General features: G+C 31.8%; 1 protein-coding gene across 2 annotated transcripts; it reads right to left on the bottom strand.

Moving 5' to 3' along the window:
* Positions 1-2,890: 2,890 nt before the first annotated feature.
* Positions 2,891-6,466, bottom strand: LOC110657588 (uncharacterized). Of its 2 annotated transcripts, none has more exons than XM_021814834.2 (2): positions 5,849-6,461; positions 2,891-3,374 (listed from the first exon to the last, which is right to left on the bottom strand). In XM_021814834.2, exons 1-2 carry the CDS (start codon positions 6,140-6,142, stop codon positions 3,210-3,212), a joined length of 459 nt encoding a protein of 152 aa, XP_021670526.1. In that variant the 5' UTR covers positions 6,143-6,461; the 3' UTR covers positions 2,891-3,209. The 2 variants fall into 2 exon arrangements, with proteins under 2 accessions (XP_021670526.1, XP_058006089.1); XM_058150106.1 differs by having other exon boundaries at positions 3,128-3,377; positions 5,849-6,466.
* Between the last annotated feature and the right edge of the window lie 7,603 nt (positions 6,467-14,069).

Below are 14,069 nucleotides of genomic sequence, written 5' to 3'. Positions count from 1 at the left end.
AAGTGAATTGGACACTTACCTCTTTTTTGAGCTTGCTCAAACCTTAACAAAACTCTTTCTTTTTGCTCCCAATATGCTGCCTAAGTTTTGTAGACTAACTTTGATGAAGGAACTTAGGAAATTTATGGCTTAAATCATGGAGAGAGAAAGCTCAAAGGTGGATGTCCATGGAGGTTTTTCTTTGAGAGAAATTTCAATTGGCCAAAGTGAAACTTAAGGAAGAAGAAGATGTAATGGACACACACTTGTCCACTTAATGAGTTTAAATAATCCTATAGTGCTCCACTAACATAATTAACATTTAAATAATCTAATTTTTTAATTATTCCACATTTTACCCTTAATTCCTCTTAATTACTCCACACATTTGACTTTAATTTTTTTATGGCATTATTAAATTTTAACACTACTAATTTTTCATGGACATTTAGGTTAAAGGTCAACTCGGGGTGTCAATTGACCAAAATGCCCTTATTCGGTTTGTATTTCGAATTTTTCAGTGCTATCGATTAAATCCTTGACCTGTCGATTTCTAAATTTTTATTTTTATTTATACTGACTTACTAATTTTTCTTTGACATTTTCTAAGTCAATTATACCTCAATAGATGTTTATTTAGGTCCCAAAAATATTTCCCAGGGTTCCCCGCAGTCCAGGGCTAGTCAACGGTCATTGTCGTAACTTCCTGGTGCGGTCATCCATCGCTACGGGTTTGGCTCGTCTAACTTACTTTCATTTCTTCTCTTTTATTTTTTTCTTAATTTTTCTTGTATTTTCTTTTTATTTGTTTCATCATTTTATGCCTGTTTATTATCACTGAAGTGTAGTTTAAGACATCCTGACTTGTTCAGACCGACATTAGGTCACCGGAGTAGTTGAATGTACGGATTACATAAAGTGAGGGCATTACACAAATGAAAGTGGAATTTTTTAGTAAATTAAAGGAAAAGATAAATGAAATGATATTTTATGAATAAAGTAGCAATGGGTAACACCCTAAATATTTAATAAAGTATAATATAAATTAGCTGTAGGAAAGGTCAGAATCAGTTTTGATAGAAGTTCTGATGACCTTATGCCTCCTAGTGCTCTAGCATTGGTAACAGTTTGCATTTGGATTATTACAAGGATTACCACTATAAAAGTATTACTTGTAGTTGCTTCAACATATAAGTTAGAATTATAAAATGTTAAAATTGCATTTTTTAATGATGACATTGATAAAGAAATATATATGGAACAACCTAAAGGATTTATAACTCCTGCACAAGAAAATAAAGTGTGCATGTAGGCTAGTTAAACCATTATATGGTCTTAAGCAGACACCTAAACAATAGCATGAAAAGTTTGACAAAGTTATGCTTGGTAGGAGTGTAAACGAACCAAACTATTCGTGAGCTACTCGAAGGTCGACTCGATAAAATCTTGACTCATTTTCTAAATGTGTCAAGCTTAAACTCAAATTTTAGGCTTGTTTAATAAATTGGCGAGCTTGAACTTAGTAGCATTCGGCTTGAGTTCAAGCTTGAGCTCGATGTGTTGCATAGGATAGCGAACTAGCTCGTTAAACAGGCTCGTGAGTAGGCTAGTTTATATAAACATTTATAATAATTGTTGTATCCCATAATGTTGTGAATATAATTATTTTGTTTATGATTATTGTAAAATAATATATTAATTAATATATGATATAATCCATATATAAAATATATGTTAAAAACATAGTTATTTATACTTTAATTTAATTTTTTTTAAATAACTAAGCTAATTTTTATAATAGAAATAAAATTATAATATTAGATAATAAATATATACTCTCAATATAAAATAATATATTATTATTTTAAATTACAATATAATCAAATTAAAAATTACATTTATAAAATATAGTTATTTACTATCTTAAGTATTTTATACATATTAAATTAATGAAAAAAAACCAAAATTATGTAATTTTGGTGTTAGTGTGATTTAAAATATAAATCATCTCTCTCATTCTCTGTATGTTTTGAACTTTTAAAAGGTTATGTATTAAATTTAACACTAATATTCCAACCGTTATTAATTACTTTCTCGCTATATATAGTCTCTATACCTCTTTTACTTTTTGATTAATATTATTTGCTTTTATTTATTGTTGTTTGAAGTTATTATTATTTGGGTTAATTGCTCAAAAAACAATGAAGTTTGCCAATTTTTATAATTAAACCCTAAAATTTACATAATTACCAATTAAATTCTCACGTTTCATCGATGTCTGAAATTGACCCAACCGTTAATAAGTCGTTAGTATATGGTGCTTGAGAGGTGATTGTAATGACTTTTATTTTGACTATTTAGGTTTGGAGCTGCACTTTATAAGTTTATTGATAAGTAATATTAATAGACAATTGATTAAGAAGAATGACTTTTTTACATTGGTTTGATTCATCTTACCATGGCTTAGAGAAGGAGCTACTGACACTTTTGCTTCATCAAAGAAATACTCTTAAGGAGAAAGTTATAGATTTATAGGAAATTAACAATAAAAGTACTAAGAAATGAATGTAACTCAGTTAATAGTGTGATTAAAATGATATACTAATTAATGATTTGCAGAGCAGGATTGAAGTTCTGATAAAGATAAAAAGTATAATAAAATTTGACTTGTAATTTCTTGTTTGTTGAAATATGCTAATGGTTTATTGATGGTCAAGTCAATTTAAGGTATCAATCAAATGTGAGAATTTAATTGGCAATTGTGCAAACTTTAAAGTTTAATTACAAAAATTGAAAATTTTCATTATTATTTTTTTTTTTTTGTAATTAGCTCTTATTATTTTATCTAATTAATTTGAAGTATAGCTCTAAGCCTCTAATAATGTTCCCATAATTAGAGGCAATCAGTCAAAAAAAACAACAAAGTATGCATGTGATATCAATGGAAAGTGTAATCCAGATGGATTTCATATGGTACAATCACAACATGAATTTGACAAGAGAATGGAGTGAGACTGAGACACCAAACTTCTATATATACGTGCTTAAGATAATTAAGCAGTGGGAGCTTGGGTCGAATCTCAACTGTATAATATTCACCAGCAATGGTGCTCATTGATAGAATTTGGTTGGGGGTGGTTTGGGGAGGAGAGAGGGGGAGGGAGGGGGGTGGTGTGGTGTGGAGAAAGACCTGTTGATCTAGTTAGTTGTCATATTTTTCTGTCAGGTTTTTAGCTTGAAGTTGAGGGCAAGGTGAAACTGAGGCAAGGGCCGTGCTGATGAAATGGCTTTATGAAATGTTCAGGAGGGCAAGGCGCAGGAGCTGGGTGTGCAAGGAAAGTAGGAGCATCCTCTCCTGGCATCAACACTGATACTCCTTTGGCGTACACTGTCATCTGCTAAAACAATTAAATTAACAGAATTAAGAAGTATTAGCAGCTGCAAGAGAACATCGATATATCAATAAAAGATAAGCAATATAATATAGTCGTTTTCGGAATTGTGATTGGTGGAGGAAAATGATGGTTTTACAAGCTATGGGTGCGTAATGGGTTCAACAACTAAGGCACCGTGCAATTACTTTCTCATTGAAGATGGGTGCAATGGCAAAAGAGACAAAAGGGATTATACTCTATCATTCTTAAGATACAATTATAAAACATAAAATATATTAAGAGTAGTAGAGATAAGAATAATTCCTTAGCAAGCATTAACTGTTACCCACACCATTGTCTCCGGATTTCAAGTTTCCTTCCACAAATCAAGGGATTAATTATTTTATCAACATCTAGCATGGAACTTCTGTGATATGATTGCAACGAGCCGACACATGCATGGTGGAAATCACAAAAATCTAGCTAACAAATGGACAAAAACACATGAGCTGATATATATAGCATTTCTGTACTGTAGATGGTAGGGAACAATGGAAAATGGCAAGCCAATAGCGCTTATATATGTAGCTAGATCTTCTACTATTTTCATACTTAAAGGATATGTTTTTCTCACATACAGCATCATATCAGGTGATCATGTTGGCGTATAGTGAGGGACTTGCATCCTTGCGCAACAAAGTCAAGCTTGAAAAACTTGACCATTGTGTCTAGACATGTTTGCATGCATTTAATGGAATGGGACAAATCTTGGAGATTGCGAAGAAGAATATTTTTTTTTCTCTTAACAATAATTCAAGGAAAATGTTTCCATACCTCTCTTGATGCTCATTTGAATGTCGTAGTATTGATTTTTTTTTTTTTAAATAATAATGGTTTAAGCACTCAATTATTATCTCTAGAAGCCTATAAATAATTAATCATCCAATGAGGGTTTTAGGACACGAGACAAAATTACATGCTTTGGTTAGATATAGTGAATCCTTTTGCCTCTAGTAAGTTTAGGATATAGAAACACGAGAATTAGACTTGCAATTCCATGGAGAATAAAGATTTTGAGCAGAAATATGACAACCTTGCAAAGAACACTGCTAAATTAGGTTCAAAGCATGAACAGAGACAATAAATGAATGTTGGCATAAAATTATGCACATATAAAAATATTGTTGGGTGATGTTTATAATTGATCAAATGAGGTTGTGATAAAGGGCTGTCATAATAATATATTTGGGTGAAATTCAAATGATGAATTATTTACATAATAATTGAAGACCAGTATAGAAAATCCAAAAAAAGTGTCAGTAACTAATCTTCTATGGAGATGATAGAAAATTTTCTTTCATTATAATAAAGCATGAAACTTGAATACACCAAAGCTTAAATGCTGACAACTATCCTCTCATCATATAGGCCATTTGCAATCATGGTTTTGAAAATTGCACTCCAGCTATAAATTCTAAAATTCAGAAAAATTTTTTCAAAAATTGAAGTCATTACCATTCAGCTTTAGTTCAGCGGCGCTTAAGTAGTTTTGAGGATGGTGAGATATTTAATAAATACAATAAAGGTTGAAGGCCATACAATAATCATCAGCAAGAAGATGATGAGGACATGCCAATATGGACCGTCCCAACAGAGGACTATAAATCGGACGTTTATTCTTATCTTCTATGTCACCAATCACTGTAAAAAAGAATTAACAGGTAGGAACTGTTTGGTATCACTATTGAAAAAATTATTTTTTTAAATGTATTAATTAAAGAATATTAAAAAATAATTAAAAATTAAATTTAAACAATTTTAGTGGTAAGTACAATAAAATAACAAAATAAATTTTTTTAAATTATTTTTCTCAACGATATTTAAAATTATACTTTTATTCAGAAAATCAATTTCAGAGTCAGAATTCAACGTCAAACAGGTTATAATCATATGATGTGAAAACTTGAAACCTAAAGAAAAATGTCTCAAAAGCACTATTATATAAAGCATTGGAAAAATTTTTGTTGAAATGAAAAAAGGGAAAAACTTTTCTTTGTTACAGGGTGTGGTGTACACCCACAGGAATATTAAAATTGCAAGAATGACCAGTCAAAACTGCCTAAATTAAACTATGATTGTAAACAAAAGAGAAAGCAGAATGAACAGTCACAGTCACTGGAAGCTATACTCATTGCATTTGCAGGTATCCAAAAATAAAGAATCAAGACATGCACAGAGAAGAAAACTTAAAAGAGATGCATCTAACCCAGAAATGCAGAGTTCAATCATGAAAAAGGATCAGTATTGCCGACCCAAATAATTTGGGATTAAGTTTTAGTTGTTGTACTTATAACCCAGAAATGCAAAGCAAGAAAGAATGCAGCTAAATTATATGTTCTCGTCTCGTCTCAGGTGTCTGCTTCAATGAAATGCTACTCAGTACATACACACACACAAGAGAGAGAGAGAGAGAGAGAGAGAGAGAGAGAGAGTACTTTTGGAGATGGGTAATCGAGCTTGGAATGGGAAACCACATTAGCCTCGAGATCCGTGGGAGTCCTTGTACTCGCAGCAGAGGAGGAGGACAATGATCTTGGCCTGAGAAACCTTTCAAAAATAGCCATAACAAGGAACATTGATATTAGAATAGCAGTAGCTACGAACCCAAAGGACACAGCATTCACTGAGTTATCAAAATGTCTCCAATGGTCTTCTCTTTCTAAATTCAAAGGTGCCACCATTGGTGGTGGCACCGTGGCCCAGCTGCTACCACCTTCATCCCCACCCATTTGAGACTATGTACTATCTTAACGAAATTCTCTGTCTGCGTGCTCTCCTCTTCTCTCTTTCATTAAACACAATTGTATTGCTCTTCATGGCGTCATAACTTTAGGACTTTCTCTTTTAAGAATAGTCAATGGTGTACATTAAAGAAGCTTGTATTGTAGAGAAACAAGTACCAAGGAAAGGAGCTGCGAGAGAGAGAGAGGGAGAGAGAGGAAAGTGGGTTCTATCACTCAAGGCTTTTATGATGGTCGCAGGAGCTGTGTTTCTAAAGCAGAATAGAGAGAGAGAGAGAGAGAGAGAGAGAGAGAGAGAGAGAGAGAGTGCTAATACTGTGACTCAGAGAGTGCTAATACTATGAGTTTCTAAGGCAGGAAAGAGCTAAAAAAGTAAAGCTACAATTTTTTATTGTGTTGATTTTTTTTAAACAAATGTTTTTTGGTTGATTTTTAAACAAATGATAATTGAGTTTACTCATGACTCATCCATTTATTAATTTGAAATTCAATTTTTATGGTTAATATTAAAATAAAATATATCTAAATACACAGACAGAATTATCAAAATATATCCTTAAATTCATTTAAAAAATTAATTAATTAATTAAAATATGTGTAAAATTTACAAAATATGATGAATGATAATTATAAAAGAAGCTATTGTTTAAGAAAAATAAATTTTTAATTTAATGGTATTAGAATAAAATTTTAGTAAGCTTGGTAAAGTGATTGTTAAAAAAAGGGGTTTTTCACATGCAAAAGTTGCATGATTATGGGTTATTAGCTTAACCAATGTTATTTTGGATTCCAGTAAAGTAAGCTACTCATCCCCATTAATTTAGGCATTGATCAATATCAAACATGTCCTTTTTCTTTTTCTTTTTCTTTTTTTTTTTTTGTTATCCGGCGTGTTTATAAAGTGAAGTGTAAAACCCTTACTGTAGCAATTCTGCACATTCTACTATTTCGGTGATCGGTGTCGGTCTGGACAGTTAAAACGTCTAGAAAAATATTTAGAATAGAGTGAGGAGTTATAATTAACTCAAAAAATAATAAGAAAAATTTTTAAAAAATTTTAGAAATAAAATACAACCAAGTTAAATGAGTGGGTGCCCTAGCGATGGGTAACCTAGTGAGAAGTTGCGGTTTTCGCAACTAGAAGCCCTAAATCGTGAGAAAATTCATGAAATAATTTTTGAGACTCCAGAGAAGAGTCATTAAGGTTTCTATGGCATTAGAATGCCAAGAAAATGTTTAGAAAAATTTTTTAATTGGTACAGATAATTTTAGTCTGTTAAGCCAAATGGATGGCATTTTGGTCATTTCGATAATTTTTGGCCGACTTGTCCAGTTACATAAATAATTATTATGACATAAAATATGAATAAATATTACTAAAAATTAAATTGAAAATGAGTAGAGAAAAGAAAAAAAGAAAATGAAAGAAAAGTGGAATTACTTAAGGGAGCTCTCCACCAATCACAACTTAACAAAATTACTTAAGGGATAAAAAATGAATAAAGATGAGATAAAACAAAACAAATCTGCATTTTCTTCACTATGGGCAGCCGAACCAAAGGAAAAAAGAGAGAAAGAGAAGAAAAAAAACCACCATTAAAGCTCCACCAAGCTTGGGTTCACCCACCATTTCACCTTAAAACGCCATCATCCCTTCCCAAAATTGATCCTCACCACTAGCACAATACTTGGATAGCAAAAAGAAAGAGAAAAAAAGGAGTTCTCAAGCTTTAGGAATTGGCTAAATCAAGGTTAGTGCCATATTCCTTGCTTTTACATCTTTCTAAACATGAATTTAAGCTAAGTTAAGTTGAAAATTTGATAAAAACTAAATTAATGAGGCATGATTATGTTCCATGAAATTTTGGCAGCCTTGACATAAGTTAGGGTTAGGAGAATTCTTTGATTTGAAGTGACATATTAGCTGCCCCTAGTATAAATTATATGATTAGTATAGCAAATTAGGAGTAAGATGCATGAATTGGAGGCTTGGTCAATTAGGGTTAGGGTTTTGAAACTCAATTTTGGAGGTTGATGTAACTGAACTTAAATTAATATTGTAATGGTCAATTAGTGACCATTTGGCTGTGTTTGATTAGGAAATGAAGTGATTTGTGCCATGGGAATTGAGGTTAGGTATGCTGTCCAGTGTGCACTGCAGGTCTAGATTTGAGTCTAGCATGTTTGGGCAGCGATAACTTGAGTTGTATAGGTTCAATTGGTGCAAGGCCAATTGGACATGAAACTAGATATATAATGGCACAACTTTAGTGAAGAAATCCTGCCCAGAAAACCAAACTAAGTTGACCTAAAAATTACCCTAATTCGGGTGACTTACATTCTGCCTCGGCAAAATGACTAAATAAATAGTATTAATTTATTTGGTCATAACTCAGTGTAGAAAGATCCAATTGACCTGAAATTTTACCATCAGAAAGCTGAGACATAGCCCTACAACTTTCATGAGGAACATAAATCCAAATTTTGACCATAACCTAGTCAAATTGCCAACCAAACTTAGGTCACCAAATCTGGCAGAACCAAATTGCCCAGAAATTCTGGGTACAGTTCAATCCGGCCAGTTATGGTAAAATGACCATAACTTAAGCTACGAAACTCCAAATGGAGTGATTCAAAAAAAGAAATGTAACTAGACACAATAAGGAACAACTTTCATGAAGATAATTTTATCAAATTCCTACTGTAAAAATGAACAATGGAACAGTAAACCTAGGGTATGAAATCTGAAAATTTTGAATAACATAAAATAAGCTTTGAAATGGTATTGGAAATCAATACCAACAAAAATAAAATGCAAAATGTGGTATATGGGTGAACTTAGGTTCAATAAATTTATTATGTATTAAAAAGTCAACAATTTGAGTGAATAGTAATACAAAGACACAAAATATAAGAACTAAATTGGTAGAGGAAATTAAGGTATGAAATTTGGAATCCATGAAATGTTCATGGATTACTTTGAATAGAAATAGTAATTTACCTAAATGACTTAATGAACATTTAAGTTATGTAAATATATAATTAAGATTTGTATTCCCATTACTAGTAGGTCTAATAAAACATAAGTGATACCACTTGAATATGAAATGAAATTAACCTAGATGGATTGTTGAGACTTATACTCCCAACACCAATGGAGTTCATAATATATTAGCAATACAAGTTGAAGTATGAAATGTACTTTTCATGAATAGATTGTTGAATGAATAAATGTGATAAAAGTGTCATTTGGGATTTAGGTTCCCATTAAGAGAGAAAGGAAAGATGTTTTGAATGTAAATGGTACATGAGATTAAATGAATGTAAATTTGTAATTAGTATGAATATTACGATGAATGTATAAATTACCTAGAAATGTGAATTTGGAAATTATGTTTCCATTATAAACAAAATTAGAATGCTATAAAAATAAAAACGAAAAATATAATGAAATGATGAAACATATAAACTCTTAATGGTACTATGTGCCCATGCATTGCCTAAACACGTGTGTTAGATTGGATAGATTAGCATGCCAATAGGGTATTATTATAGCAGTACTGTGAAAGGCTTTATGCTTGTGTTTATGGCTTTATGCCCGCACTCATGGCTTTTATGCCCGATTATGTGTTATCATGGCTTTTTAGCCATACTGACTGCATACGTGGTTGACGTTCCGCGTCTCATGGTATGACGGCCAGAGGTACTGCGGTGTCCAGTGCCAACGATCCGTTATCCGGTTTAGTCAGCCTATCATAGGTTACTTGAGCAGTCTAATTTATTAAAATAAATTACGAATATTAGCAATTAAAAATGTTAGAAAGCAAATAAATGAGTATGAAGTTCTGAAATAAATTAGATTAGCACTAAAAATTTGTTTCTTAGAATGGTCTGAAGTAAATAAAATTAATTCTAAAAAAAAATTTAAATATTATGCAATGATTGTAAATAACTTAGAAAGTATCAAGGAAGTGATAAAAAGACTAGTATGAGAATTATAACTTAATAACATTACAAATGTGACATACATAAGAATATAAGTATAAGTTTAAATTTTAGATTAATCGTATCTGTTACATCATTAATGCAAATTTCTAAACTGAGCACCTCCAAAAAAGAACATGGCAGGATAGAGGACAGTTAATATTAGAAACTAAATTAATTATAAATCTAAATTATTCGATTTGTATATTATTTTCTTGTTATATTATTGCACCACTAAGCAGCAATGATTAGCACGATGGATTTATTTCCTCGCACAGGTACTGAAGTTAAAGCCCAGCGAATACCAAACAGAGATTTTAGAGTTCTGATATGCAGAGTATCAAAGGTTGTTACCTCTTCAGCAATGCATGTAGATAGGGCTCACATTAAGCATATCATGTATTTTGTGTATGTTATTTATTTCTTATATTGTAATGTAAATTAGCAAATTGTAATTAATTTGTATATCGTGTAAATTAAGGATTTATGTAATTATTGCAAATCATGTAAATTAATGCAACTTTGAGAATTTTGCTATAAGAATGGAGCATAAATGAATTTGTACAAATGAGTATAGATTTGAATTACATAATGATTTTTGAAATGATGATATGAGTATAGATGAGATTATACTTAGAAAATATTGGTGAATTTTCAAACAGGTGAATAGTAAAACACGTTAAACGAAAATAAAATAGGGGAAACTCTATTAGTTTATCCGTTGAAAAATAATTTATATTAAATTAAACGAATTCAAAATTATTAAAAGAATAAAGTAAGATAAGATAGGGTGCTCCGGCACCTAATGTAGCATACCTTGCTCGGCTACACTGTAATTGGATGAGGGGTGTTATATGGAGCTTCTTCCATCACTTAAAAATAGGAATATGTGATATTCACTTTTCCAAAGCTAATTTTCAATTTTTTATAATTAGTTATCATATGCACTGTGTTTTTTTTTTCTTTTTCTTTTCAGAATAGATGAATATTATCATTTCACCAAAGTATTTCAGATAAACTTTTTATATTGAAGTTAAATTTATTTAAATAATTTTAAATATATATATTTTTTTCGATCAACTTAGCACAGTTTAATTAATAAGAAATAAAAATTCACATTTATTAATCCCGTTAAATAAAAAAATAATTTAAATTTAATTTATTATAAATTTAAAATATAAATATATAAATTTTATATTTAAATTTTATCATATATATTAAATTTAAATAATTTTATGAAAAAATATTTTTTTATATAATTTATATAAATAAATCATAGGTAAAGGTTTATGTGCAGTCATGGCAGCTATATCAGACGGTAATATGTGACCCTCAGGCTTCTCGTGTCTCCCATGTCCAAGATCTCGGAGTCATGCCTCCCAACAGTATAGATTGACCTGTTTAAATGCGAGAAAACGTTGATCAAGCCTTGGAGATTTGATCTTGACTGTCATTATGTTCTCCAGTCAATGTGTGAGCGTTCAGGTAACAGCCCACAGGGTGCCCGTGCGAATTTGGGCTCTCATGTAAAATTAGCTTGTAGCCCTTCTTTCTTTTTCCAGCTGACAATTTCATCATCTTTCTCTTGTTTTGATGGGAACTCCAAGTCATGGGTTGGGCTTTTCATTCAACTTTCGAGCCCACTTTTCCCCTTCTGATTGAGATGATTGGCCCACATTATGAATGCTACAACTGACCACTACCATGTCTAGTTGGAAACCACTGTCCTCCGCCGCACCGGAACTTGACCATCCGTTGCCGGCTGTTAAAGAAGAGAAGAGACACGATGCGAGTAGAGAGAAGTTGACTCAGCAATTCATCTCCTGCATTGCAATATCTCTCGCCAATTCTCTAGATGCTACAGAACAAAGTAAATTCCTCGGCCAGGAATTTATTTAGCTTTTTTTTTCCATGTATTCGCCGTCGATTGGTATTTTAATTTGAAGGAGAGGTTGTTTCTGTCTCAGTCTTTGAGGAAGACTAATCAGTCCTCAACTATGAACGCTAATATACGACCTGCCATTTTAATTGAACAGAACTATATTTTACCGATCTCTAAAAATATGTTACATTTCTAAAATTGTGCTTGTATACAATTATACAAATGTTCTTAGGTATATGAATCCAAAATTAAATTCACATTAAATCATATTTGTTATGAGATAATCAACATTGTAATTGTATTTAATTATATTCTTTAGTAACATAAAAAAATTTAATGCAATGAAATGATTATTACATAATGTAATTTATTCTATTAAAGTAACCGAATGCACATTACATATAAAAATAATATAATTACAATTTCTTATTTTAATTTTTCATTTATTATAAATACTACCACTACTACCACTATTACCCGACTAGCACTACTGCTATCATTACTATCTCCACCCTATCATTACTACCACAACATTGTTACCACGATCGTTATCACTACTACTACTACTTGACCACTATTATCACCACTTAGTAGCTGTTATCTCTGCCACTACCTGACCACTACCACCACTACCACTAACACCTAACTATCGTTGTCGCTACAACCACCACTTGACTACTAATCAATACAACTATTAATACTTATTATTAACATTATAAATAAATTAAATATTAAAATCAAAATTATTATTAAATTACTCTGCTTATATTTTTATTTTGTAACTAAATATAGGAATATAATGACAATTAAATTACATTACAACTTTTATTAAATTATATAATTGATTATATTACATTATGCTCTATCCTTTGCGGTAGAGTTGTGAGATATTCGAAAAACACACTAGGTTTAGGGTTTGAGAGTTCTGATTGATTGTATCTTGCTCTTTGCATCATAGTGGGACTTTTTTCTCTTATCTTGCCCATGGACATTGACCTTCTGGTTGAACCGCGTTAAATTATATGTTATTCTTCTTCTCTTTTCAATTTTATGTGATTGTACGATTTGTGTGTGCCTTAAATTTACATGCTTGTTATAAAAAACTGGTATTAGAGCTTTGTGTGCAAAACCTTGGGTTTACAGATGGCGTCGTCTTCAACGAAGTATAAGATGGAGAAGTTTAATGGTGGATCGAGTTTTAGTCTGTGGAAGATTAAAAGTAAATCTTCCTTGGTCCTACTAGGTCTATGAAAGGCAATCGATGATAACTTTTTAGAATGTATGAAAGAGGCAGAGAAGGTTGATCTAAATGAGAGAGCCTTGAGTGCAATTTTCATGAACATAACTGATAATGTCCTATGCGAGATTGCTGGTGAAAGCTCAGCATTTGCAGCATGGAAAAAATTAGAGGAGTTGTACTCTGCCAAATCGATGACAAGAAAATGCATATTTCTCGGGTATGCATCTAGAGTGAAAGGCTACAGGTTGTGGTGCAATGATCCAAAGTCTCTAGGATTAATTATCAGTAGGCATGTGACATTTAATGAGGCTGCTTCATTGGATAGTCAGAGGGAGAAGTTAATAGCAGAATCAGATCACGGTGTTAGAGAACAGGTGGAGTTTGATATTGATACTTCAGTAGCTCAGTCCAGTGATTCAGAGGATGAGGTGCAAGATCCTGATCAATAAGAGGATGCACCTGAGCAATAGCAACAGGAACCATATAGCATTGCAACTGGTAGAGAGAGAAGACAGATTAGAGCACTGCAGAGATATGCATATGTAGATCTAGTTGAGTTTGCCTTGTCAGTTGCTGAAACAGTTGATGTGCATGAACCCAGCAATTATAAAGAAGCTATTTCTTGTTCAGATGCAGATCAGTGGGTTGGTGCTATGAGTGAAGAAATTGAATCTCTTCATAAGAATCAAACTTGGGAGCTTGTAACATTACCTAAGAGATAAAAAGTGGTAGGCTGCAAATGGGTGTTCAAAAAAAAGGAAGGCACTCCAGGGATTAAAGCACCTCGATATAAGGCATGGTCGGTAGCA

The sequence above is a fragment of the Hevea brasiliensis genome, chromosome 7 (genome assembly GCF_030052815.1).
Source record: "Hevea brasiliensis isolate MT/VB/25A 57/8 chromosome 7, ASM3005281v1, whole genome shotgun sequence".
In the NCBI taxonomy this organism is placed as follows: domain Eukaryota; kingdom Viridiplantae; phylum Streptophyta; class Magnoliopsida; order Malpighiales; family Euphorbiaceae; genus Hevea; species Hevea brasiliensis.
Note: the sequence above shows the minus strand (reverse complement) of the source record. Positions and strands in the feature narration are given on the sequence as shown.